Source organism: Mastigoproctus giganteus, chromosome 8 (assembly GCF_048544385.1).
Source record: "Mastigoproctus giganteus isolate SK-2022 chromosome 8, ASM4854438v1, whole genome shotgun sequence".
Classification (NCBI taxonomy): domain Eukaryota; kingdom Metazoa; phylum Arthropoda; class Arachnida; order Uropygi; family Thelyphonidae; genus Mastigoproctus; species Mastigoproctus giganteus.
The window spans coordinates 100,177,612-100,201,712 of record NC_143582.1 but is presented as its reverse complement, the minus strand read 5'-3'; the positions used below and the strand labels follow the sequence as shown (position 1 = coordinate 100,201,712).

General features: G+C 38.8%; 1 protein-coding gene across 1 annotated transcript in view; it reads right to left on the bottom strand.

The window, feature by feature from the left end:
• Window positions 1–2,279: 2,279 nt before the first annotated feature.
• ec (ubiquitin specific peptidase echinus) overlaps window positions 2,280–24,101 on the bottom strand; it is a 378,892-nt gene continuing 357,070 nt past the window's right edge. Inside the window, exons 16-17 of the mRNA XM_090378841.1 lie at window positions 15,615–15,670; window positions 2,280–3,599 (exon numbers count right to left, since the gene is read on the bottom strand). Coding sequence (XP_090234967.1) covers window positions 2,514–3,599; window positions 15,615–15,670 — 1,142 coding nt within the window. The 3' untranslated portion in view covers window positions 2,280–2,513. The remainder of the gene's footprint in view (window positions 3,600–15,614; window positions 15,671–24,101) is intronic.

Below are 24,101 nucleotides of genomic sequence, written 5' to 3'. Positions count from 1 at the left end.
AGAGAAAAAAAAAATGCATGGGATACATACAAATTAACAGGTGATACAGAAGCCTATGATAGGACTGGTCTGTGACAAAGGAGGTTAGGCAGGCAAAAGCAGATTGCGAGAAATCTATGGCAAAGGATGCAAAGAAAAACAGAAAAGAGTTCTTTACTTATGTAAACTCTAGAAGGAAGGGGATGAATCAGATATGTCCACTTGATATTGATGGTTCAACTGTTGAGGATCCTGCTCGGGTAGCTAACAAACTAAATTAATATTTTGCATCTACATTCACACGAGGAGTTATTCAGAGAGGGGAATGCCAGAGGTGAATTAAACTCTGCCAGTAAGCTAGATAATCTTGTAATAACTGAGAGTAAAGTGGAGGAGAAATTGTTGAAGGTAAACATAAGAAAGGCACCCGGAGTGGATGGAATCTATCCGGTTATATAAAAGGAGGCAGCAAAGGAAGTAAGCAAATCCTTAGCCATAAATATGAGAGCTTGCTTGGACTCAGGGGAGGTACCCATGGACTGGAGATGTGAAAATGTGACCCGAATCCACAAAGCAGGATCGAAGGGCGACACAGGTAATTACAGACCTGTTAGTTTAACTTGTTCCAGGGAAATTAATGGAGACACTGGTTAAAGAAGCATTGCAGGATCGTCTAGAGAAGACTTCAGTTATATTTCAGACTCAGCATGTGGTGTGACATAAACACCGGGAAAGGGAAAATGAGGAGTGTGCTATAGGCCTAATGACTCTGAGTACAATGAAAAGTTGTGCAGAGAAATAGTGGGCCTGTAAATAAGAATGTCTTGTAATGGGGGAATTTAACTTTCCAGATATTGACTGGAACCCACAGGTTCCAATCATTTATTTTTTAAAAAATTATTTTTTGCATTCATTTCCCTTGTTACTGCACTGTAGTATCCAATCAGATTTGTCAGACAAGAGATAATCCATGCTGTGACTAGAATATAATTGCATTCCTGCCTAGGTAGTCCTAAATTACTCTTTAACCAGTGTCTCCATTATTTTCCCTGGAACAAAAGTTAACAGGTCTATAATTACTCATGTAACCTTGTTGATCCCTCTTTGTGAATTGGAGATACATTTGCACATCTTCAGCTCCCAGGGACCTGTGAGCCTCCCCGAGTCCAAAGATGCTCTCATAATTATGGTTAAGGGTTTGCTTTTCTTCTTTGCTGCTTCAGTTACTATAATTAGATAGATTCCATCTACCCCAGGCACTTTTTTTTTATGTTTAGATTCAAGAATTTCTTTTCCACTTCCCTTTCAGTTATCACAAAATCAATTAGCTCCTGTTAAGAGTTTGATAAACTGCTGTTATTCTCTTCCTAAAGAATTCCTCGTGTATAAATGTAGATGCAAAATATCTATTCAGTTTGTCAGCAGCCTGAACAGGATCAACAGTTAAACCATTGACCAATGTGACTCAACCCTTTCGTTCTGAGTTACAGACTCATTCATTTTAAAATAGAACAATTAATAGCATATTATTCTTTATTTTGATAAATAATTATTTTACGTTTTAGGTGTGGCACTCTAAATTCCATAAAACCTAGTATTTAGCAACCATCTAATAAATGCTCACATGCTGTATTTCTGCAATAAAATGTTATGCCCATCACCCACTGTCCCCCCTAAGGGCAGCGGCAGCAGCAGCAGAGGGGAAAAAAAAAAAAAAAAAAAAAAAATTCCAGCATGTAAAACTTCAGATAAGTTAATATTTTATTAGTATATGCCATATGCCTTAGTGAAACTAAGTGTGTAATGTTAAGAATAAAAAACTGAATCAAGCTTCTTAACAATTTTATTTCAAAAATATTTACAAGCTTTAATAAAACAAATTGGACGGATTGGATCTGTAAAAATATTTTAACAAAATGCATAAATTTATATACACGTTAGAAATTTATTTACATGTGCTCAATGTTTGTATAATGTAAGCTTACAGAAAAAAATACTGTTTGACCTTTTTTTTTGGCACATCATCAGGTCTTTGCAAATCAAAAAATATTTGATTTTATTAACAGTGCAAAAGTAGAAATTATAGTAATATGTGTGAGAATGCTTCTATATACACTCAGTGGAATGCTTATGTGTGTATGGAATTTTAAAGCAGCTTATTCATTGAGTTGTGGAAAAATTTCTAACTTAAAAATGAGATCAAAGAATCTATACAAATTAACAGAGAAAAAACACACAAGAATATTTTATACACAATTTTCATAAATGAGTATTTAATGCTAGAATTTTGATTTGGTGTGTGTATGTGTGTGTACTTTTTATGTACTTGAATTCTCTAAAGAATAAACTAGTCAACATATAGTTGGCTTACAATTTAAATGAAATACTGTTTAATACACTTCAATGGCATGCTTGAATCCTTTTTCTCTCTCACCTAACAAGTTATAAGTAAATGGCATTATCTAATTTTTTTGTGGCTAAGGTCGGTGGGAGTATTTTTTCTGGAATTACACCACCAGAAAAATAACGAACATCTAATTAGAATTTGAAAGTGGCTGAAACCTGGACATATAAAAAGCACAATCTGGGCAGTACACAGTGGGAGGACTAACAACTTTCTTGTGACACAGATGGCAAGGAACACTATTAGTCCTCTCTGAATGACCCTCCTTGCACTGGATCTCAGGATGGTCTTCTTTTTGCATGCTTTCTTGGGGAAAATCTGCAGGAATATTTAAAGGTGCAGTTTCACATGCACCATTTTGCAGAAGGTGTTGACGATAAACCTTCTCCAATAACGGATTGGGAAGATAATCGTTATCATCATCATCTGCACATGCTACCAAAACTACTTTGTCTGAGAAAGTCACACTCTTTTTTGGCCCACGTTTCTTCTTTGATGGTTCTACTAACACAGATGATGAAAGTAAAGTCTTAGGAACTTGCGGTCCTGGTACTGCAGCAGGCTTTTGGGGGCTTTCTGATTGTGTTACTTGGCATGTCCTGATTAGGCCAATTCTTTGTATGGCAGTTTCATAATCAGGAGGTCTCTCAGGCCTTTTCTTCTGCATAACACCTGTTGGAGTTTCCACAGAATAAAGTTGTAACTCCTTTGTCTCAGAATCAGTGGAGCCTTCAGGAATGGAATGATTTTCTGTTAGGATACATTTTCCAATTATTAAATGCTTATGTGGATTGCTATCAGTCCCAGCAATTAATGGTAAAGTAAATTCATTATGAGATGCAGAATTATATAAAAAGAATGAATCATCTTGTATTTTATCTTCTGAATGAACTGGCACATCTAACCTTTCATGTTCCGCAGAGTGTTCCTGAATGCAATTTTTAAAGCTTTGTCCAGAAGACTGATCATGTGAAATATCACCATTATCTTGTAATTTTAATAAAAAATCTTCTTTTACATCAGACTCTAAAGATGCATTTTCAGTTGATTTTCCACTGAACATCTGTTCAAATCTAGATGCCAAATCCTTTACAGAATGCACTGATTTATTTTCAGCAGAATGTGTACTAATAATGGAAACACTGCTGCTTTGCTCAGAAGTAATAGCAACCATTGGTGCCAGAGGCGTTTCCCCTAAGGAGGGGACTGTTGTATCCTACAAAGAAAGAAAGTAAACATTTATTATTGCAATAAATTAATAGTCAGGGTAAAGAAAGCCAATATGAGAACCATGGGAAACTTTTACTGGTCAAAAGCGTTTCCTGGTACCACAGCTTCTCCCTGCATTCTCGGCAAACAGATGGTGCGTGTTATCAGTTTCCTATGGCAGTAGAAGTCTATAACAATGTATTGATTAGTTTTTTTTTATTATTAAAAGCAGATTATCAGAGTTCATGAATGGGCTGAAATTTACTTATGGGTACACCCTCCAGACTGCTTGTCTTAGGGTGTTTATACCCCCTTCCCACTGTTTTAACCCGACACGAAAATGACTTCTACAGATGGTGCATGTTATTAGCATTAGCATTAGTAGAGGCATATGATGCAAGAAAGCAAGCTTATTCAGCATCAGCCAAAAAAAAAAAAAAAACCAACCACTACTCCATTTCACCCCTCCAGCTGAGCCTTAAATTTGCTTAGGCTATCAACTTCAACAACAAGCGATGGGAGTCTATTCCACAAACCAACTGCCCGCTGGCTAAAGGCAAATTTCCCCACATCTATCCGACATCCGTCCTTCCTCAATTTGAATTTATGCCCTCTCAGGTGATTATTCTGAGCAAGAGGAAGAATCCCATCGGCATTGAGCATGCTCAAGCCATTCAAAGCCTTATACACCTCTATCAGATCACCTCGCCGATGCCTAGTCTGCAGGCTCTGTAATTTGCAAAACTTAAGCCTTTCTTCGTAAGAGCAACCCTTTGTTCCATTCACTAATCTTGTTGCCCTTCTCTGTACTCGTTCCAGCAGCTCTACATCCTTCTTGAAATGAGGCCTCCAGACCTGTATACAGTACTCAAGGTGTGGCCTGACCAATGCCTTATACAAGGGAATAATCACATCCCTGTCCCTGCTAGAAAAATTCCTGTATATCATTGACAAGACACCATGAGCTACTCTTGCAGCTCGTCTGCACTGCTCAGAGAACTTCACGCCTGCACAATTACCCCCAGGTCCTTTTCATTCTCTACCACTGTCAGCAGTAGATGTTATCAGTAGTTGCCGTAGAAGTCATTTTCCTATCAGGTTAAAACAGCAGGAAGGGGGATAAACACCTTAAGACTGAGGCAGTCTGGAGGGTGTACCTGTAAGTAAATTTCAACCACGAAGGCATTATACTCACGAACTCCAATAATCTTCTTTTAATAATGAGAAAAAAAACTAATCAATACATCATTATCGACTTCTACTGCCATTACTGATAACATGCACCATCTGTTTACTGAGAATGCAGGGAGAAGCTGTGGTACCGAGAAATGCATTTGACTGCTAAAAGTTTCCCGTGGTCTTATGTGTTGGCTTTCTTTACCTTCACCAAATTGATATATACAGGTGACCCCCGCTTAACGCTGATCATTCGTTCCGGAAAAACAGAGCGCTAAGTGAATCCACGCTAAGCGAGCGCCGCTTTCTCATAAGGTAACATATGTATTTATGAGCTGCGGTCAGTGCCATAGGATATTTCCTAATGAATAATAAACAGTAATGAAAAGATGCACAAATGTTGGTCAAAATATTTAATATTCAAATATTTGCACATATAAAATATTCTGCATTGCATATGTATAATTATGTGGTAACTACTTGCGTATCAAAAGTAAATTTAAAATTCCAATTAAAATAATGAATTTAATTTAATTGATGAATTTAATCATGAAAAATGTGTGGATTTTGAAATGAACTTTGGCCCTCTTCCAAATAAACTAAAAGGGGTATTAATTTTAATCCCCCGCAGCGTTAAAACCAACAATAAATTCAACCGATCCTTCACCGCTTTGAAACCTGGCATGTTTTTTCTTCTTTCAATATGAAACTTCTTTTAGGCATTCGTTTCCACAAAAGTCCTTCTTCATCTATGTTAAAAACTTATTGAGAATTATAACACATAATATCCCTCTTCAATAATTTTAACAAAAGTTCTTTTTGAAAGTTTCGGCTCCTTGATCTGCACTTGCGGCTTCTCCCTGGATTTTAAATCTATTCAACCAGCCCTTACCAGTTTTAAATGGTTCCACATAAATTTTTTTTTTTTTTTTTTTTTAGGCGAGTTTTCTTCAGATCATCATATTGGCTAATCCCTTTCTCTCTCTTTTTAATATTTAACTTTATTCTACATTGGAATATTATCTTCAATAAAATTAAAGTCTTTCCATTTCAATCCTAATAGCCGGCCTAGTCCTAGTTGCTTGCAGTGGAACAGCTATCTTTCCCGCTGCAAAAATTAATTCATTTTTTTATAATTGTTCTTACAGTTAAAGTTGCAAGTCCTAAATTATGGCACACATCCGTTTGTCGTTGACCAGAATCGATTCCCTTCAAAACGTCTAATTTACATTTCAAATTCAGTCTTTTTCTTACATTTATAGTCTTCGTACTGCGCCCAGACGTTGTTGCTTTTTCATTCCTGTCGGTCATTATTAGCTCTTCGAAAATGTAACCGCGTTGGTTGAATTAATTATGATACAATGTTCAAGTAAACTTTCTGTTACGCACGATGTCTAATACTCTACTGAGTGATGACTAGACCGGATAAATGCATATAACGCAAATATTACAAGCAATATACTTGATCATTTTTTAAAATGTTGATCGCGGAACTACGTTACAAGTCACTGTACTGAAACTAAATTAGCGTGCGAGAAAATTTTACTGAGCGTGGGAAAATTTCTCAAGTCGGCGTGGGAAACGTTTTAATACTGTTTTGCTATTCATTTTCAAGCTATCAACTCCATCAAATGAAACGATTTCGTTAATATGTCAAAAATGAAATCTGTAAAAGAGCGTTATAGTGATCTGTGACAGCGTTATAATCAGATACGGGTTATAATATAAGAACAGCGTTATAGCGAATCAGCGTAAAGCGAACCGCGTTATAACGGGGGCCTGCTGTACTGGTTTTTGAACAAGATGTGAAACTTATGTATGTACATGGCAGAATAAGTTTCAGAATTGAATTTCCAATAAGAAAAATTAGTTCTATAAAATTTTAGAATGTCCAGAATATTTTACAGTAGGTTTTGGTTGCACACTTCTTATGCAGGAATTTCTTATTCTGGCTCACCTGTATCTTTTTTTTTTTAGAATGTTTTTTTTTTTGTTGAATCATAAGGTTTTGGCAAGATTTAGGATATTTGAATGGGTACAAATACATAATACAGCCATTATACATATTTTTATCTGCTTTGGAATTAAATACAGTAAAACCCAGATAAGAAGTTTTCCAAGGGATTGGACATTTAGAACTTCTTACGAGGGAAAACTTCTTAGAAGGCAAAATGATCTAAGGGTATGTAATATTAAGTACACAAATAAAAATGAAAAGATACACAGTTAAAGATCTATTTCAGAATTCATCACTATTTTACTCTGCCTGCAGGAAACATGTTTAAACTGAGGATTTCTAATTGCTTAATATTCCGTTCATTGAACTCATTACCAAGTTGAAAGAATGAGCTCCTTTGGAGTATCAATATACCTTAAAAGGTCACAACTGCAATAAGACAGAGCAACAATCCACTAAGTAATTCAGAACTGTTCACAACCATCAGAACTTAGGGTAGTTGATAGTCAACACTATCCAATTACGGATATCGATGAAAACAATTGGCTAATGTCACCTCCATTATATTAAAATGTTTATACTAAAAAGGTGCTGAAAGCCTCAGACTACGGAAAATTCACTAATCGAACAAGTTAGTGCCAAGCATCATTTTGTAGTAGGTGAAATGGCATCATTTCTGTTATCTCATATTGTGAATGCCTTCACGAGTTGCCTTGATATTGAACTATCTTGAATAAGGTAGTTCAATATCGCTTCAGCAGTGGATTCTATAGGCAACATTTCTCCAGTGGATTCTCGGTGGTATCTGCCGAGAATAAGTAACATTAGTCTTCTCCACTAGTGAAGCGTTGCTTATTCGAGATAGTGCAATATTGAGGCAACTCGTTGTGAAGACATTCCATTCACAATATGAGATGTAACAAAAATGATGCCATTTCACCTATTTTGGTGATTTACTATGAACTAAACTGATGCTTGGCACTAACTTGTTCGATTACCAAAATGTTTATATTGTTTTATATTTTTTTAATATAAAAATAAAGAATTTCTATATTTAAAAAAGTATTAAGTGGGAAGACATCACTATAATAATACAATGGGGACTCGTATGGCGAACGTCCCATACGACAAACTTTTTGTACCACGAACCCGGGTTTTAACCTCTTCCTATTTTTAGTTTTTACTATTTACTACTTACTATTTTTCCCTATTTTCGTGTCAAAAAAATACAAATTTTTTTAAATAACGATTTTTATTGCTTTTATGCCATGTAATATGATGCTTGATTATGGGACAAATTGAAGTATTCAATGAGATATTCAATGTTGTATATTCTTAGAATTATTATCCCTATCAGAACTGCAATATTTTTCAGTCATTATCCATAATTAATTCTTCATTATTAATTATCCATAATTGATTCTTCATTATCCATAATTGATTCTTGAAAACAAAACAGACAACCTCGTGCATCACAGTGCTCAGGAAAGAACACCAGGTGACATCAATATGCAAAGTATCAGCAGGAGTCATCTGACACTTGTCTCAAATAAAAATATTCCAAGGAACGCACCCACCAGCGAAGAGCCACAAGAGCCATATTGCGATGAATGCACTACTTTACCACGTGCCGACAGCTTCACTTGGGTAAGTATTGAAAGAACACAAATTCGCACATGACCACGAGATATCTTGGGATAATAATTTATGACATCAAAATGCTAACCCGAGCCCACTCGGGATAATAAGAGAAGTGGTTAATACAAACACAACACACATTCTGTTTTATTCACCATGTCTTTCTTTTGTTTCAGGAAAGTTCCAAATTTGTTTTTTGAGTTTCTTTTGAAAAGAATTTAAAAAAGATTTTGAAAAGGTTCAAAAAAAGGGGTCCTAAGAAAAGTGTCAGTGTAAGTCAGCCCAAGAAAATCACTACTGAAACCAAGAAAGACATCACTGCCAAGCATGAAAAAGGAGCTAGGGTATTTGATCTGGCAATTGAATATGGAGTCAACAAATCCTCCATTGGAACCATCTTGAAGAACAAAGAGACCATCGAGAATGGAGAACTTGCTGCTATTGTGGATCCACCAAAGGCAAATGGCAGGAGATACCATCAGCAAAGACGTCATCTGTCTGAAAGACAAGCAGGGGGTGGTTTGAGAAGTTTAAAGGGAGGGCATTCACAGTGTCATAAAGCATGGGGAGGCAGCAAGTGCTGATAAAGAAGCCGCTGATAAATTTGCCAAGAAATTTCAGAAGCTCATGAAAGATGAAGGATATCTACCACAACAGGTCTTCAACTGTGATGAAACTGGGCTTTTCTGGAAAAAAAAAAATGCCCAGTAAAACCTACGTCACAAAGGACGAACGAGCTCTGCCAGGCCACAAGCCTATGAAGGATAGGCTGACCCTCCTCTTTGCTGCCAATGCCAGTGGAGACCTGAAGATCAAGCCTCTCTTGGTGTATCATTCTGAAACACCAAAAGCATTTAAGAGGCACTCAACTGTCAAAGGTAAACTTGGAGTCTACTGGAAATCTAACCTAAAAGCTTGGGTTACTAAGCTTCTTTTCAAGGACTGGGTGCTTGAAGTCTTTGCACCTACAGAGAAGAAATACCTGGAGGAAAAGAACTTGCCACCGAAGGCTGTCCTCACCATGGATAATGCACCTGGCCACCTACTTGATTTTAGAAGATGCCCTGGAATTGGAGTTCAGCTTCCTGAAGATTGTTTTATTACCTCCCAACACTACACCTCTACGTCAGCCAATGGACCAGAATGTCATAGCACACGTCAAGAAAAAAGTAAAAAAAAAGAAACTCTACACCAAAGCACTTTGAAGTTTGCCATGCTTCCCGCTTCATGACATTGAGGAAATTTTGGAAGAAAGAATTTAACATTGTGCACGCCATTAGACTCATAGAAAAAGCTTGGCGTGAAGTGTCAGTCAGTAACCTGAACTCTGCCTGGAGAAACCTGTGGCCAGCCTGTGTTCAAGAAGAACCTGATAATGGAGCCCAAGTCATGAAGGACATTGTGGCAGCAGCTAAGGACCTGGAAGTGGAAGTGGAGGAGTTAATAGAGGATCATGAAGTGCAGCTGACCACTGAAGAATTGAAGGAGCTGCAGAAATATCAGTTGGGAAAACGGAAAAAAATGTTTCCTCAGAGGAGAAGAAAGAGGAAAACATCACCAAAGGTCCAATGCCTTCAGCTACTACCAAGGAGATTCTTCAGGACTGGAAGAAGCTTCACAACAGGGTGTTGGAGTGGCACTCCAACACAGCTGAAGTGAACAGAGTGGGGGAACCTCTACAATGACATAATGCTTCACTACTTCAGGAGCCTCCTTAAAAAGAGAGAAAAGCAAGCAACACTGGATAGATTCTTCAATGCTAAAAAGCAGAAACAGGCAGAAGAACATGAAGAACCTGTAACTATGAAGAAGAATAAATAGTGTATGTAAATGGTGGCCTTTTTTTTTGTGGAGGGTCCAGTACCAATTAATTTATTTCCCATAGGATACTATGGGAAATCGTGTTTCGTACCACGAACCGGTTCATGGAACGAAATAAGTTCATGGTACAAGGCCCCACTGTATACTGTGTATTCTTTATCCCGGGAAAACATTTTACCAAGGAAACTTCCGTGGGAAAATACTACATTACAATAGAGTTGAAATTGGGTATTAAGAAACCAAACCTAATATCAGGGAGAAACTTCTTATGCAGGAATTTCTTATCCTGGTTTTACTGTATCTTTTTTTTTTTTTTTTTTTAGAATGTTGTTTTTTTTGTTGAATCATAAGGTTTTAGCACGATTTAGGATATTTGATATGATACATAATACAGCCATTTTAAAATCCTGTTTAATGTTTGGGCATCACTGAAATTGTGTATACGAGTTCCTCTGCAGAGGTAAAAGGAATAGTACAGAAATGTTTTCTAGGAACATGTGTTCCTAAAAAAAAAATTAAGTCTACTATTGGTATGTTAGTCTACTTGTATAGCCCATAAATTTATAAATGTAGTAACCAGAGCAGTTAATTCCATTTCAGTGGTTGCAGCAAATTCTTTTTATCACGTTTCAACCCCAACAAGACTTACCATATTTCAGAAGTATGAAAGTTTCACAATTTAGTCATTTGCACTGCACAGTGACAGGATTCTGATGATGGCATTATCCAAACAATACTGATTTAGTTATATAAATATACAATCAGTGATCACTGAATTGTGACCTGTACCTAATACTCTGTTGAGCCACCATTCATATGGAAAACATCCACTGTTTGTCCTTGTATTAGCTCCTCTAGATGCCTAAAGATGTCCGTAGGGATCTGCAGCCATGTTGCCTGCAAAGTTTTCCCAAAGTGTTAGAATAGATTATTGCTGCGTGTCCATATGCCTTACTTCCTGTTCCAATGTATCTTACAGATGTCCAATTGGATTGAGGTCAGGCAAATTTGGAGGCCAACCAAGATGTGTTCCTTAGAACCACTCGTGCAAGCACAGGTCCGATGACACAGCACATTTTTGTCTTAGAAGATCTTGTTTCTTTCCAGAAAATAAATGAAACATGGCAGAGTGCACGTGGTCTCCACTAGTGAAACTTGGTTCATACACACCAGAGGTCCTTGCCAGCAAACCATGCCCCATATTAAGCAATCACCACCACTTGCCCAGATAGTGAGTACCGTGTACAATGGGTCCATGGACTTGTGTTGCTTGCACCACATACAAAGGCACCTGGTGGCATATTGCACCATGTATTTGGGCTCATCTGCCCAGCACACTCATTTCCAATCCTCCAGTGTCCAACCAGTATGTTGTTGACACTACAGCATTCACCATTGACAATGATCAATGCTAAGGAGAGTTTTTTGGGTCATCTGAGTGTGCTGCATTGTCATCTGGGATATTGTTCTTGCATTTCAGAAATTGTTGCATAGGGGCCTGCCATTGAGCCCATACGTGCTGTACCTTTCCCTCACTACAAACATCTATGCTGCATGATCTTTTAACAGTTCTGTCAGCAGGAGGTAGTTTGACACCATTACACCTTAACCACAGTAAGCTGTAAGCACATGACATACAAACTCCCACAATCATGACCTTTTGAAACTCTATGATATATTGCTACATCCGATATATGCTATTTTATCAATTTGACTTGCATGGCCAGATGCAAATTTATGCAAGAAAAATGCTGAACAGCAAAAAGCTGTTCAGCATTTTTATACTGCGCACTATGTGGCACAGTCCATTATGGAAGGGATGATCACAATTCGGTGATCACTAAGTGTATATATTTACAGATGATACAAAGATTGGCAGAGTGGTTAATGGTAGGAATTGAGGCATACTGTTACTGCAACAAGACCTGGGAAAATTAGGCAGCTGGACTGAGAAGTGGCAATTAAAGTTTAACGTTGATAAATGTGAATGACTGTATATAGATTGCAGTAACCCCAGAATAACATACCAAATTGAGTATTACCACATTCAAGGTGATGAAGAACAAAAAGATTCACAGGTCATTGTACAGTCCAACATTAAGTTCTCTGAGCAGTGCAAACAAGCTGCTAGGACAATTCAAACTTGTACCACTTAGGTTGGTAATAAATGCATTATAGTGCTTTAGTTGCTGTTCCATCAGTGAGCAAAAAACAAGCTAGGAGAGCTCAATGATATGCAGAAATTTTGCCATCAGGGACAAGATGATCATACCATTGTATAAAGCAATGGCCACGTTATATCTTGAGTCTGGAAGCCTCATTTTAATTATGTGTAATTATAGGAATGGGTGCAGAGAAGAGCAACATGTTCAATGAAGGACACAAAAGGGTATTCTTATTGAATGACTAATTTCTGCAAGTTGCAGTGCTTAGAAACCATATTTTAAGGCTTTAAATGAATTGATTAAATCAAATTTCAGACAGCACACATAAGGAGACATTATCTTGAATTGAAAAAGGATGGCTGCAGAATAGACATGCAAAGATCTATGGAAATTATATTTGTAACTTTGGATCAACTGATAGATAACAATGTCATTTCCGAAGTAAGGATAATTCTTCATTATCACACGAGGAAACAAAACATTGCTTGAGACTGAAAAAATATAATACAGGACAGCTTTTTATTTTCTAATTAAAAATCATTATAGTTTAATATAGACCTGATTATCAGAATTCTATGCAAACTGACAACATTGTGTGTGTCACACAGATATAAGGAATGCAGAAATGGAATTTGGGGAGTAAAATGTGTACCGAAAAGGAAGGGAGGAGGGGTTATGCTATTAGTTAAGAAACACAGCCAGTCGACAGTGTCGAGTCAGTTTGGTGTGACATAAGCACGGGGAAAGCAAAATTGACAGGAGTGTGTTATAGGCCTAATACAGTATAAAAACAACTGTACAGAGAAATAGAGTGGGCCAGTAAATCAGGTGGTCTTATAATGGGGGATTTTAATTTCCCAGATATCGACAGGAATTTGTGGGTTGGTCACTCACACACTAGCAAGGATTTTTTGAGGATTTATTACATGATTGTTTTCTACAGTAGCATGTTCAGGAGGCAACTAGAGGGAGTAATACTCTTGATCTGATTATCAGTAGTGATTCTTCATGCATTAAGAATCTGCAGATAAAGGAACCACTAGGTGGCAGTGATGAAGTGGGATTTACTCAAAGAGTTAACTACCATCAGGGGTAAAGGGAAGGGTTTTTGCATTCATAAAGGTGACTACAGTGGTCTAAAAAAAAAAGTGTTTATAAATTCTATAGGGTAGGAGCAACTGATGATGTTACCAAAAATTCCAATCAGGTAGCATTCAAGGGATTAATCTTGGAAGCTACTAGGCTTTTCATACCAACTAAGAAATATTGTTCAAGGTTAAATGGATGTCAGATGAACTAATGAGACATGTGGCAGAGAAGAAAAATGCATGGGATTCATATAAATTAACAGATGATATGGGAGCCTATGATATATATAAGCTGGACTGTAACCAAGTCACAAAGAAGGTTAGGCAGGCAAAGGCAGATTACAAGAAATCTTTGGCAAAGGATGCAACGAAAAACAGCAAAGAGTTTGTCACTTATGTAAACTCTAGAAGGAAGGGAATGAATGTCTACTTGATATCGATGGTTCAACTGTTGATGATCCTGCACAGGTAGCGAACAAACTAAATGAGTATTTTGCATCTACATTCATACATGAGGAGTTATGTTTGTTGTTTGTTATTTGGTTTTTAGGAGCATTAGCAACTAAGGCTACATTGCTCTGGGATATGGGCTGGTCATTCCCTGAGCTTTCTGCATCCTCCGTATTCAGTGGTCACGGGCTTGAACCCCGGTCTAATCAAGAAGCGTGTGCTATGCACTGCTGCTCCTGCCCACCTGGCTACGGAGGCACCATGAGGAATTATTCAGGGAGGGGAATGGCAGATTTGTATTAAACTCTGGAAGTGAGCTAGATGATTTTGTATTAACTAAGAGCAAAGTGGAGAAGAAATTTTTGAAGATAAATATAAGAAAGGCACCTGGAGTGGATAAGATCTATCCAGTTATATTAATGGAGAGCTTCCTTGGACCCATCAACTGGAAATGTGCAAATGTGACCCCAATTCACAAAGGAGGATTCAAAGGGCGACACAAGTAATTACAGTCCTGTTAGTTTAACTTCTGTTCCAAGGAAATTAATGGAGGCACTGGTTAAAGAAGCACTGCAAGATCATCTAGACAAGTCTTCAGTTTTAGCTCGGACACAGCTGAGTTTGTTAAGGGGAAGTCTTGTCTGACCAATCTGATTGGATACTATGATGTGGATGAAAAGAATAATTTTGATATCATATATTTGGATCTTAGAAAGGCTTTTGTTACTGTTGCACAATTTGGAGCAGTGTGGCATTGGAGGTAAATTGCTGCTATGGATAAAGGGATGGTTGAGTGGGGAGTGGGAATCAATGGACACTGCTCTTCGTGTTATTAGCGGAGTTCCCCAGGGTTGGGTTCAGTTTTTGGTCCATTGTTGTTTTCTGTATTTATTAATGATATTGATGATGGTATATCAGGCTTAATGTCTAAGTTTGTAGATGATACGAAGGTTGGCAGGGTTGTTAATGACAGTATGCTACTGCAACAGGATTCAGAAAAGTTGAGCAGATGGGCTGAGAGGTGGCAACTGAAATTTAACATTGACAAATGTAAAGTACTGCATATGGGAAGCAGTAACCCCAGAGTAACGTGTCAACTGTGTTGTACTACACTGACAATTGTAGAGAATTAAAAGGACCTTGGGGGCAATTTTTGAGCAGTGTAGACAGTCTGCAAGAGTAGCACAGTGTCTTGTCAATGATATACAGGAATTTTTCTAGCAGGGATAAGGAGATGATTATCCCCTTGTATAAGGCAATGGTCAAGCCATTTGAGTACTGTATACAGGTCTGGAGACCTCATTTTAAGAAATGATGTAGAGCTGCTGGAATGAGTACAGAGAAGGGTAACAAGATTAGTGAATGAAACAAAGGGTTGCTCAGAATAAGAGAGGGCACAAATTCAAATTGAGGAAAGAGAGTTGTAGGATAGATGTGTGGAAGTTTGCCTTTAGCCAGCGGGTGGTTGATTGCTGGAACAAATTTCCATCTGTCGTCATAGAAGTTGATAGCTTAAATAGATTCATGGCACAACTAGACAAACATTTGGAGCAAGTGCATGGGTGAAACAAGGGGTTTTTTTTTTGATGATGCTGTATAAGCTTGCTTTCTTGTATCATACGCCTTTACTAATGCTAATGCTAACTCAATAACTAATGCTAGCTAATATGTGAAAATTGAAAGTCAACTATTACAAATTTATGAGTAACTTTGACACAACCACCCACCTGATGTATATGAGCTGTCTGAAGAACAGGAAGTTTATTTGTGATCAATCCTTCTCCTGTAATTAAAACAACATAAAATTACATTAAAACGATATGATAATGGTAAATATTTTATCATATTGAAATGACAAAGAATCAAAACTTATGTTTATAAAAGAACATTTTGCCAACTCCAAATATAAAATTTTAACAAGTAGTGCCCAGTTTTACCTCAACTTAATGGCTGCAAAGTTGAGAGGGTTATCAAATGCTGACAGAAAGGCTAGTTGAGTTTAAAACTAAAAAAAATAAGATAAAATTGAGTGTAAGACTTAAAAAAAATAATAATAAAAAAAAAGTGAGGCCCTAATATGCGAGAAGGCGTTCCTTTTGCACGGTGATTTAGTGGTGAAAATGCCGAATACAAGTGATGCTAGCATTGATGAATTTAAAGCAAGTAGAGGCTGGTTCGAGAAGTTTTGTCGACGAACTGGAATCCATAGTGTTGTTAGGTTTGGAGAGGCAGCTAGTTTGGACAAAAAAGCAGCAGATGCCTATGCGGAAGAATTTGCAAACTTTATCAACTGTGAAGGTTACATACCACATCAAGTTTTTAATTGCGATGAAACGGGACTTTTTTTTGGAAAAAAATGCCAAGAAGGACCTACATAATTCAAGAGGAAAAAAAGTCACTGCCTGGCCACAAACCAATGAAGGACAGGCTTACACTTTTATTGTGTGTTAATGCAAGTAGGGATTGTAAGATTAAACCTCTTTTAGTTTACCACTCTGAAAATCCTCACACTTTTAAACGCAATAAAGTGCTAAAGGGTAAACTTCCGGTATTGTGGAGAGCGAATAGCAAGGCTTGGGTAACAAGATTACTTTTTATGGAGTGGTTGACTGAAGTTTTTATGCCAACTGTGGAACCTTGAGGAAAATAATTTGCCCCTTAAGTGTCTGCTGGTTATGGACAACGCTCCTGCCCATCCTCCAAGTATAGAAGAAGACCTTGATGTTGAATATGACTTCATAAAAGTCAGATTTCTGCCTCCTAACACCACTCCTCTCATCCAGCCCATGGACCAGAAAGTAATTTCCAACTTCAAGAAGTTATATACAAAGGCTCTTTTTTCCAGGTGTTTCCAGGTGACCAATGACACGGATTTGACCCTGCGTGATTTTTGGAAGGATCACTTCCATATCCTCCACTGCATAAACCTCATTGACAAGGCATGGAACAATGTCTCTAACCGCACATTTCAATCTGCCTGGAGGAGACTTTGGACAGGTTGTGTGCCTGATAGAGACTTTGAGGAGACAGATGTAACTCTAGTAAACGAGATTGTGACCATTGGCAAGAGTTTGGGCTTGGAGGTCAATAAAGAGGATGTGGTGGATTTGTTGTTGTTGTTGGGTTTAACGACACATAGGCTACTTGGGCCATATTGTGTCTTCTAATGGTGAATATGAAATAATAACTATATTTTATGATATATTTCTATCCGGTTTAGGAAAGTAAATAGTTCCTTTTTATTAGGATCATCTCCCAGAATCTGCAATAAATTTATTGATGACTGTGTTTTAGCAATTGATTTAAAAGTACCTAAGCGGAAGTTCTGAATGTGGGGACAGTCCACTAACAAATGGGGAATGGTCAGTTGTACTTGACATGATGTACATTGTGGTGCGCTGTCATTAGTTAATAGATACAGGTGAGTGAGATGAGTATGCCCAATCCTGAGCCTTCCTAAAATTGTTTCTTCTCGTCTGCTTTTCTGGAAGCTGGAGGGCCACAGCTTTGGTTCTGGTTTTATTTGGATAATTTGTTTCCTGGATAACCTCTCCAGATTAGTGACCAGCTATTGTAACATGCTTTACGGATTATATGTTTATAATCAGTATATGGGGTTCGAAAAGTCTGCAAAAGAGTAGTATCTGGTTGTTTGGCTGCAAGATCTGCTCTTTCATTTCCTGCTATCCCAGAATGACCTGGAATTCAGCAGAATGTCACAGTTGTGGTTTGACTCATTACACACAAGTAATTTCGAATGGATTTGTTTTATTACAGGGTGAGAGGAGTTGGTATTACTATTTATGGCTGTGAATTAGAAGCAGAGTGAGCTTCATGTAACTGTGCAATATTGAAGACAAGGTGTTCTTTCCCCACTGTTGGAAATAGTCATCGTAAATTGCAGGGATATTTGTCCACGGTGGATCAGGCGGGGTTATGTCCTGATATATATATATATATATATATATATATATACAGGGTGATTCACTATCAGTGCGACAAACTTGCAGGAGGTGTAGGGGGCACAAAGACGAATCGGAATCACATAGCATTGCGGGGTCCAAAATGACTTCGTCATGCGGTAGAGGACGTTGAACGGGAGGTCGCGTGAACAGCGATCCCGCTGAAAGTCAGCATTTGGGAACCGTTTCTGTTGAAGAAACCAAGTAGCAAAAGTCCTCTGGAGTGGATAATCCGCAGGCTCCAAGGATTGGATGCGTTGCAGATGGTATGAACTCATTTGGTTTGTTGACAGTATCCTCCATACAGTGGATTGGGAAATACCCAATCGTTGGCCTATCGCACGAGTACGTGTACTCGGATTGCCTTCTGCAAGACGTAGGACATTCTCCTCATTGTCTGGCGTCCTTGTCATTCGCTCTCGATTCATGGTACCTCTCGTGAAACAACCAGTCTCACGTAACCTTCTGTGCACACGTGCAAAAATCGTATGATGAGGAGCACGCCTGTGCGGGAATGTTCCTGGTACAAGTGCAGAGCGGCGCGCCCGTTACAGTCCGCAGCTCCATATGGGAGGTGCATGCCGGCCAGTTCAACGTTTGAATACTCGTCCATCCTCAGGAACCGGTTCACAAATGCTGACTTCCAGCGGGATCGCTGTTCACGCGACCTCCAGTTCAACGTCCTCTACCGCATGACGAAGGCATTTCGGACACTGCAATGCTGTGATTCCGATTCGTCTTTGTGCCCCCTACACCTCCTGCAAGTTTGTCGCTCTGGTAGTGAATCACCCTGTGTATATATATATATATTGCCGATTTCAATATTCCACGTTTGAGTTAGTTCTTTAAGTATAAGTGCAGCAGGTCTGTTTTCATTTGGTTTACTGTTGTAAAATGAGTCCCATTCGGTATTGTACAGACATCTCCAATTCGGGTGGGAGGGAAGACTGTGGATTTTTGCGGCATATATTAAAAGCAATGTTTTCCTCCAAAGATGTAAGGGAGGTTTGTGGGCTTCAATGTAAAGGCTCTGGACTGGGGAGGTTCTGAAAGCCCCTAGAGAAACTCGAAGGGCACTGTGCTGGATGGTATTTAATCATTCTAAAGTACTCTTCCTCGCAGAGTCATACACTGGAGAACCGTAGTCCAAACGGGATCTGATGAGAGCTCTATAAATATGGATAAGCGTATGCCGATCAGTGCCCCATGACATGGATGACACACACCAAAGGATATTCAATTTCTCCAAGCAGATGGTACGAAGATAGGCCACATGTGCTTGAAAGTTCAGTTTTCTATCTAGTATCAGGCCAAGAAAGCGGACAGTGTTAACCAGAGGAACCGACACACTTTTTATCTTTAATTCAGGATCAGGATGAAATGACCGGAGTTTGCAGAAATGAGTGGTAGTGGATTTCTGTTCAGCAAGATGGTATCCATTGCGTAAAGTCCACGATTCTATTCTGTTTAGAGTAATTTGTAACTGTCTTTCGATAGTATTCATATTTTGTGATTGGCACGATATGGTGAGGTCATCTGCATACATATATACTTCAATAGTTTTTGGAAGATCTTCCAATATATTGTTGACCCTAATTGCAAATAGGGTTGGACTCAGTATGGAACCCTGTGGGACACCCTCTTCTTGAATATGAGATGTTGATAGGAAGTTTTGATATCTGACTTGAAAGGTACATAACTTTAAAAAGTTCTGAATAATTTGAGGGAGATAGCCTCTCAACCCTAACTGATGCATATCTTTGATAATACCATGACGCCATGTGGTGTCGAATGCTTTCTGAATATCCAGGTTGACCATAACTAAATGTTGTCTCCTGATGAAAGTGTTACGTATGTTAGATTCAATTTTGACAAGTAAATCTAGGGTGGACCTGTTTTTGCGGAAGCCATATTGGTGATCAGAAAGCAGATTTTGGGAGTCTAGAATCCACGTGAGCCTCTTATGCACCATCCTTTCGAAGATCTTGCCCAAACAGATTGTCAATGATATTGGTCTGTAATTTTGAACTAGAGAGGTATCTTTTCCCGGTTTTGCTATTGCACAAATATAGGAATGACGCCATGAGAGAGGATATGTGTTTTCTGAGAAGATCCTGTTATAAAATAGCAATAGCGTGTACAGATCTGCTTCTGTACACACTATTGCTATTTCACACAGATGTTTAAGCATTCTATAGTGAATGCCGTCTGGTCCTGCTGCACTATTTGGAGATTTACTCAAGGAGTTCAGCTGTAGTAAAGGGCTAGTTATATGGAAGTGGGAGATTAGTTGAAAAATTCAATTTTTTATGTTCTTCATTAGTTTTAATTCTCCGAAAAGCAGTCACATAAGTGGTTGAGGCGGAAGTATTATAGAAAGATTCTGCTAAAGCATTTGCGATGTCAGTAGGAGAAGGTAGGTCCTGCCCATTCCATTGTATTATTGGAGACTGTAACAGTGGAAATTTTCCATTGAGAGCTTGTATTTTTTTCTAGATAATACGAGTGTCAGTATTTTTGTTAATAGTTGAGGTGAATGTAATCCAGGAGTCACGTTTTGCTTTTTTCCTAATTTGTCTTGCTTTGGCTCTCAGTTTTTTGAAAACTGTAAGGTTGGCGGTAGTGGGGAATTTGCGAAATTGGTTCCATGCACGGTTTTTTTCTACTTTCGCTATGGTAGAATCTTGATTCCACCACTGGTTTTGGTGTACCTGCTTGCTCTGGTTGGATTTTGGAATAGAAATTTCGGCTGCTGATAATATATGGCTGGTAATGTCTTCGGTTACGTCATCAATATGTTGTTGCTGTACATACTGTTTGTTTAGTAGGACACAAGTACAGTACTTTTTCCAGTCTGCTTTGTGAAAATTCCAAGATATACGGGCTTTAGGGCATGATACGACCTGTGTTTGAATTGAGCTGATTATGGGAAAATGGTCACTGGGGAATGGATCATTCAACACCAACCATTCCATACTTGGAAAAAGAGATGCTGAACAGATAGATAAGTCTATGGCAGATGTTGTACCTGTTGGTAATTGAACATAAGTTGGAGAGCCAGTGTTTAATACAGTCAGATTATGGTTATCTAGAAATGTTTCAATTAATTTGCCTCTCTTATCCATAGTGGAGAATCCCCACAATGGATGGTGACTGTTGAAATCACCGAGTAAACAGTGTTTGGAGGTGGCAGTTGTGTTAAAAGGTTGTCAAGTTCAGTCTGGGAACAAGGATAATTAGGTGGTATATAAACAGATGCAAGGGTTAATGATATTCCCATTGCTATCCGAACTGCTACAACTTCTAGGGAGGTTTCTAGTTGGAGATGTCTTGATGGTATGGTAGTTTTGACAATACCTACCCCTCCACGAGAAAAAGAGTCAGAATCCCTGTCTCGCCTAAACATAGTATAGTTTTTGAATTTGAGTGAAACTTTTGGTGATAAAAATGTTTCCTGTAAGCATACTCCTAATGCGTTAGTTTGTATGAGTAAATCATTCAGGTCATCTATATTACTGCGTAATCCTCTGCAGTTCCATTGTAGGAATTTGTTCATTGTTTGGGTTTATTTGAGGAAGATTGATCTGACTGTTTTTTTCTGAGGTTTCTGTCTGCTTAGTTTTGATTTTTCATTTCTGGGAAAGGTTGGGCGTCCTGTGTCCATGGTATCATTGGCATGTAATTCTAGTACTGTGTCTTCGTCCTCTGATTGAACCTCCATTTCCATATTGCTATAGCATGGTTTCATTGTCTTTTGATTTTCAACACTAACAGATTTTGTTCTTTCGGGCAAGGTTGAGATGGCATCAGTTGGGATACTGATTGGCGTGTTGCTGGTTTCATTAACTGTAGATTTTTTATTGCACGTTAGCATAGGTTTGGTCCAGGTGGCAAATGAAATGTTTGGTTCTATGGAGACATCTGTTTGAGTTGAAATTGACTGGCTCGGCTAGGCATGGTTAACAGCATTTGCTTCCTTGCTTCAGGGTATGTGACTTTATGCTCCACCTTATATTTCTGGATTTGTTTGCCTGTTTTCCAAAGGTCACATGCTTTAGAAAAGGCAGGATGGCTTCCTTTACAGTTAGGGAAAGTAGGAGTGGCAGCTGTACAGTCTCCTTGGGAATGCTCCTTAGAGCCACAAATAGGACACACAGCATCGCCTCGGCATGCCGTCTGAGAATGGCCATACTTCTGGCACTTAAAGCAGCGAATGGGATTTGGGATGTAGGGCCGAATCTTGCAGTTTAAATAACCTGCTTTAACAGAAGATGGAAGAGTCGGAGTACTAAATGTCAAAATGACGGACCTGGTTGGTAGTAGGTTGCCATCTTTTTTGGTCATTATTCTCCGCGCATGAGTCACTTTTTGTTCCCTGAGTTCTTGTATTATCTCTTCTTCTGACACGGACAGCAAGTCCCATTCGCTAATAATACCTCTAGAGGTGTTAAGAGTGTTATGGGGCGTAACTGACACTGGAATACTGTTAAATGATGTTAATTTTAACAGCTTCTCTGAGTGAGTTGTCTTAGAAGTTTCAATTAGAAGGTCTCCAGATTGGAGACGCTTAACCATTTTAGGAGATCCACAAACCGATTCTAAACATTTCTGTATAAGAAAAGCGATAGTTTGCCAACAGGTTGCATGGATAATGAGTGCATTATAAGAAATGCTGGCACGTCATTATTCTGATTTTCCGTCCTTAGTCGCTTCGGACGATTGGAGTCATGGTAATTGTTAGGAATTTCTGATCTCAAGCTCGAGGGCTCTAACAGTGGATAGTTATTTATATCCATGTCGGCTCCTTTTGGCCCAGGGGATTTGTCTTTATCACCCAGGTTACCGGCCCCGCCACGAGGAGGCAGGAGCAGTGCCACGAGGTGACCAAGCGGCTATTAGTTGTATTAGTAATAAATAAAACGAAACAGAAAGGTTTCTTTCCTTTCTGGGCCTTTGTCTACTTCTTGTAGAACGAAAGAGCTACTTAAATATAAAATGAGGAAAACGGTATTCGGAAATAAACAGAATATATACAATGGCAAAAGCTCTTTAGATAGGTCGCTCTGAGAAACGCACTGAGATCACTTGGCCACGGAACGCTTGGCACCCGGGGCCAGGATGTGGTGGAGCTGGTGGAGGACCACAGACAAGAACTCAACACAGAAGAACTTGAGCTGCAACGTGAACAGATGAAAGCTATGCATGAGGAGCACTCAGGAGAGGAGGAGGAAGAGGTGGTACATGTTTCAAGTGCTGAGATCAAAGAAATTTGTAGCAAGTGGAGTGAAGTGCAGGTTTTCATTGAGAAGCATCACCCTAACAAAACTGTGACCAGCAGAGCAGCGGACATTTTAAATGACAATGTGATGTCCAATTTTCGGAAAATTATCCAACAAAGAAAAAGACAAATGTCTCTGGATCGTTATCTTGTGAAAACACCAGCCACCGATCGGACCACTTCCCAGGTTACAAACAAGAGAAAAAACACCAGAAATGCCCGATGTTATTATGGAATGGGACTCTCCTTCAGAGGAGTAGTCTTCCTCCTCCTCCTTTCACCCCTCTGTTCGTTCAAAATACCTGTCCAGCTGAGCCTTAAACTTATTTAGACTATCAACTTCCACGACAAGGGATGGAAGTCTGTTCCACCAACCAACCAACCACCCACTGGCTAAAGGAAAATTTCCACACGTCTATCCTACATCTGTCTTTCCTCAATTTGAATTTATGCCCTCTCAGGTGATTATCCCATCAGCATTATGCCCTCTCAGGTAATCCCATCAGCATTGAGCATGCACAAACCATTCAAGGCTTTATACACCTCTATCAGATCACCTCGATGGTGCCTAGTCTATAGACACTATAGTGCAAAACTTAAGCCTTTCTTCGTAAGAGCAACCCTTTGTTCCATTCACTAATCTTGTTGCCCTTCTCTGTACTCGTTCCAGCAGCTCTACATCCTTCTTGAAATGAGGCCTCCAGACCTGTATACAGTACTCTAGGTGTGGCCTGATCATTGCCTTATACAAGGGAATAATCACCTCCTTATCCCTGCTAGAAAAATTCCTATATATCATTGACAATACACCATGGGCTACTCTTGCGCCCTTCTGCACTGCACAGAGAACTTCATATCTGCCTGCACAACCACCCCCAGGTCCCTTTCGTTCTCTACCACTGTCAGTGTAGTAACACAGAGTTGATATGTTGCTCTGGGGTTGCTGTTTCCCATATGTAGTACTTTACATTTGT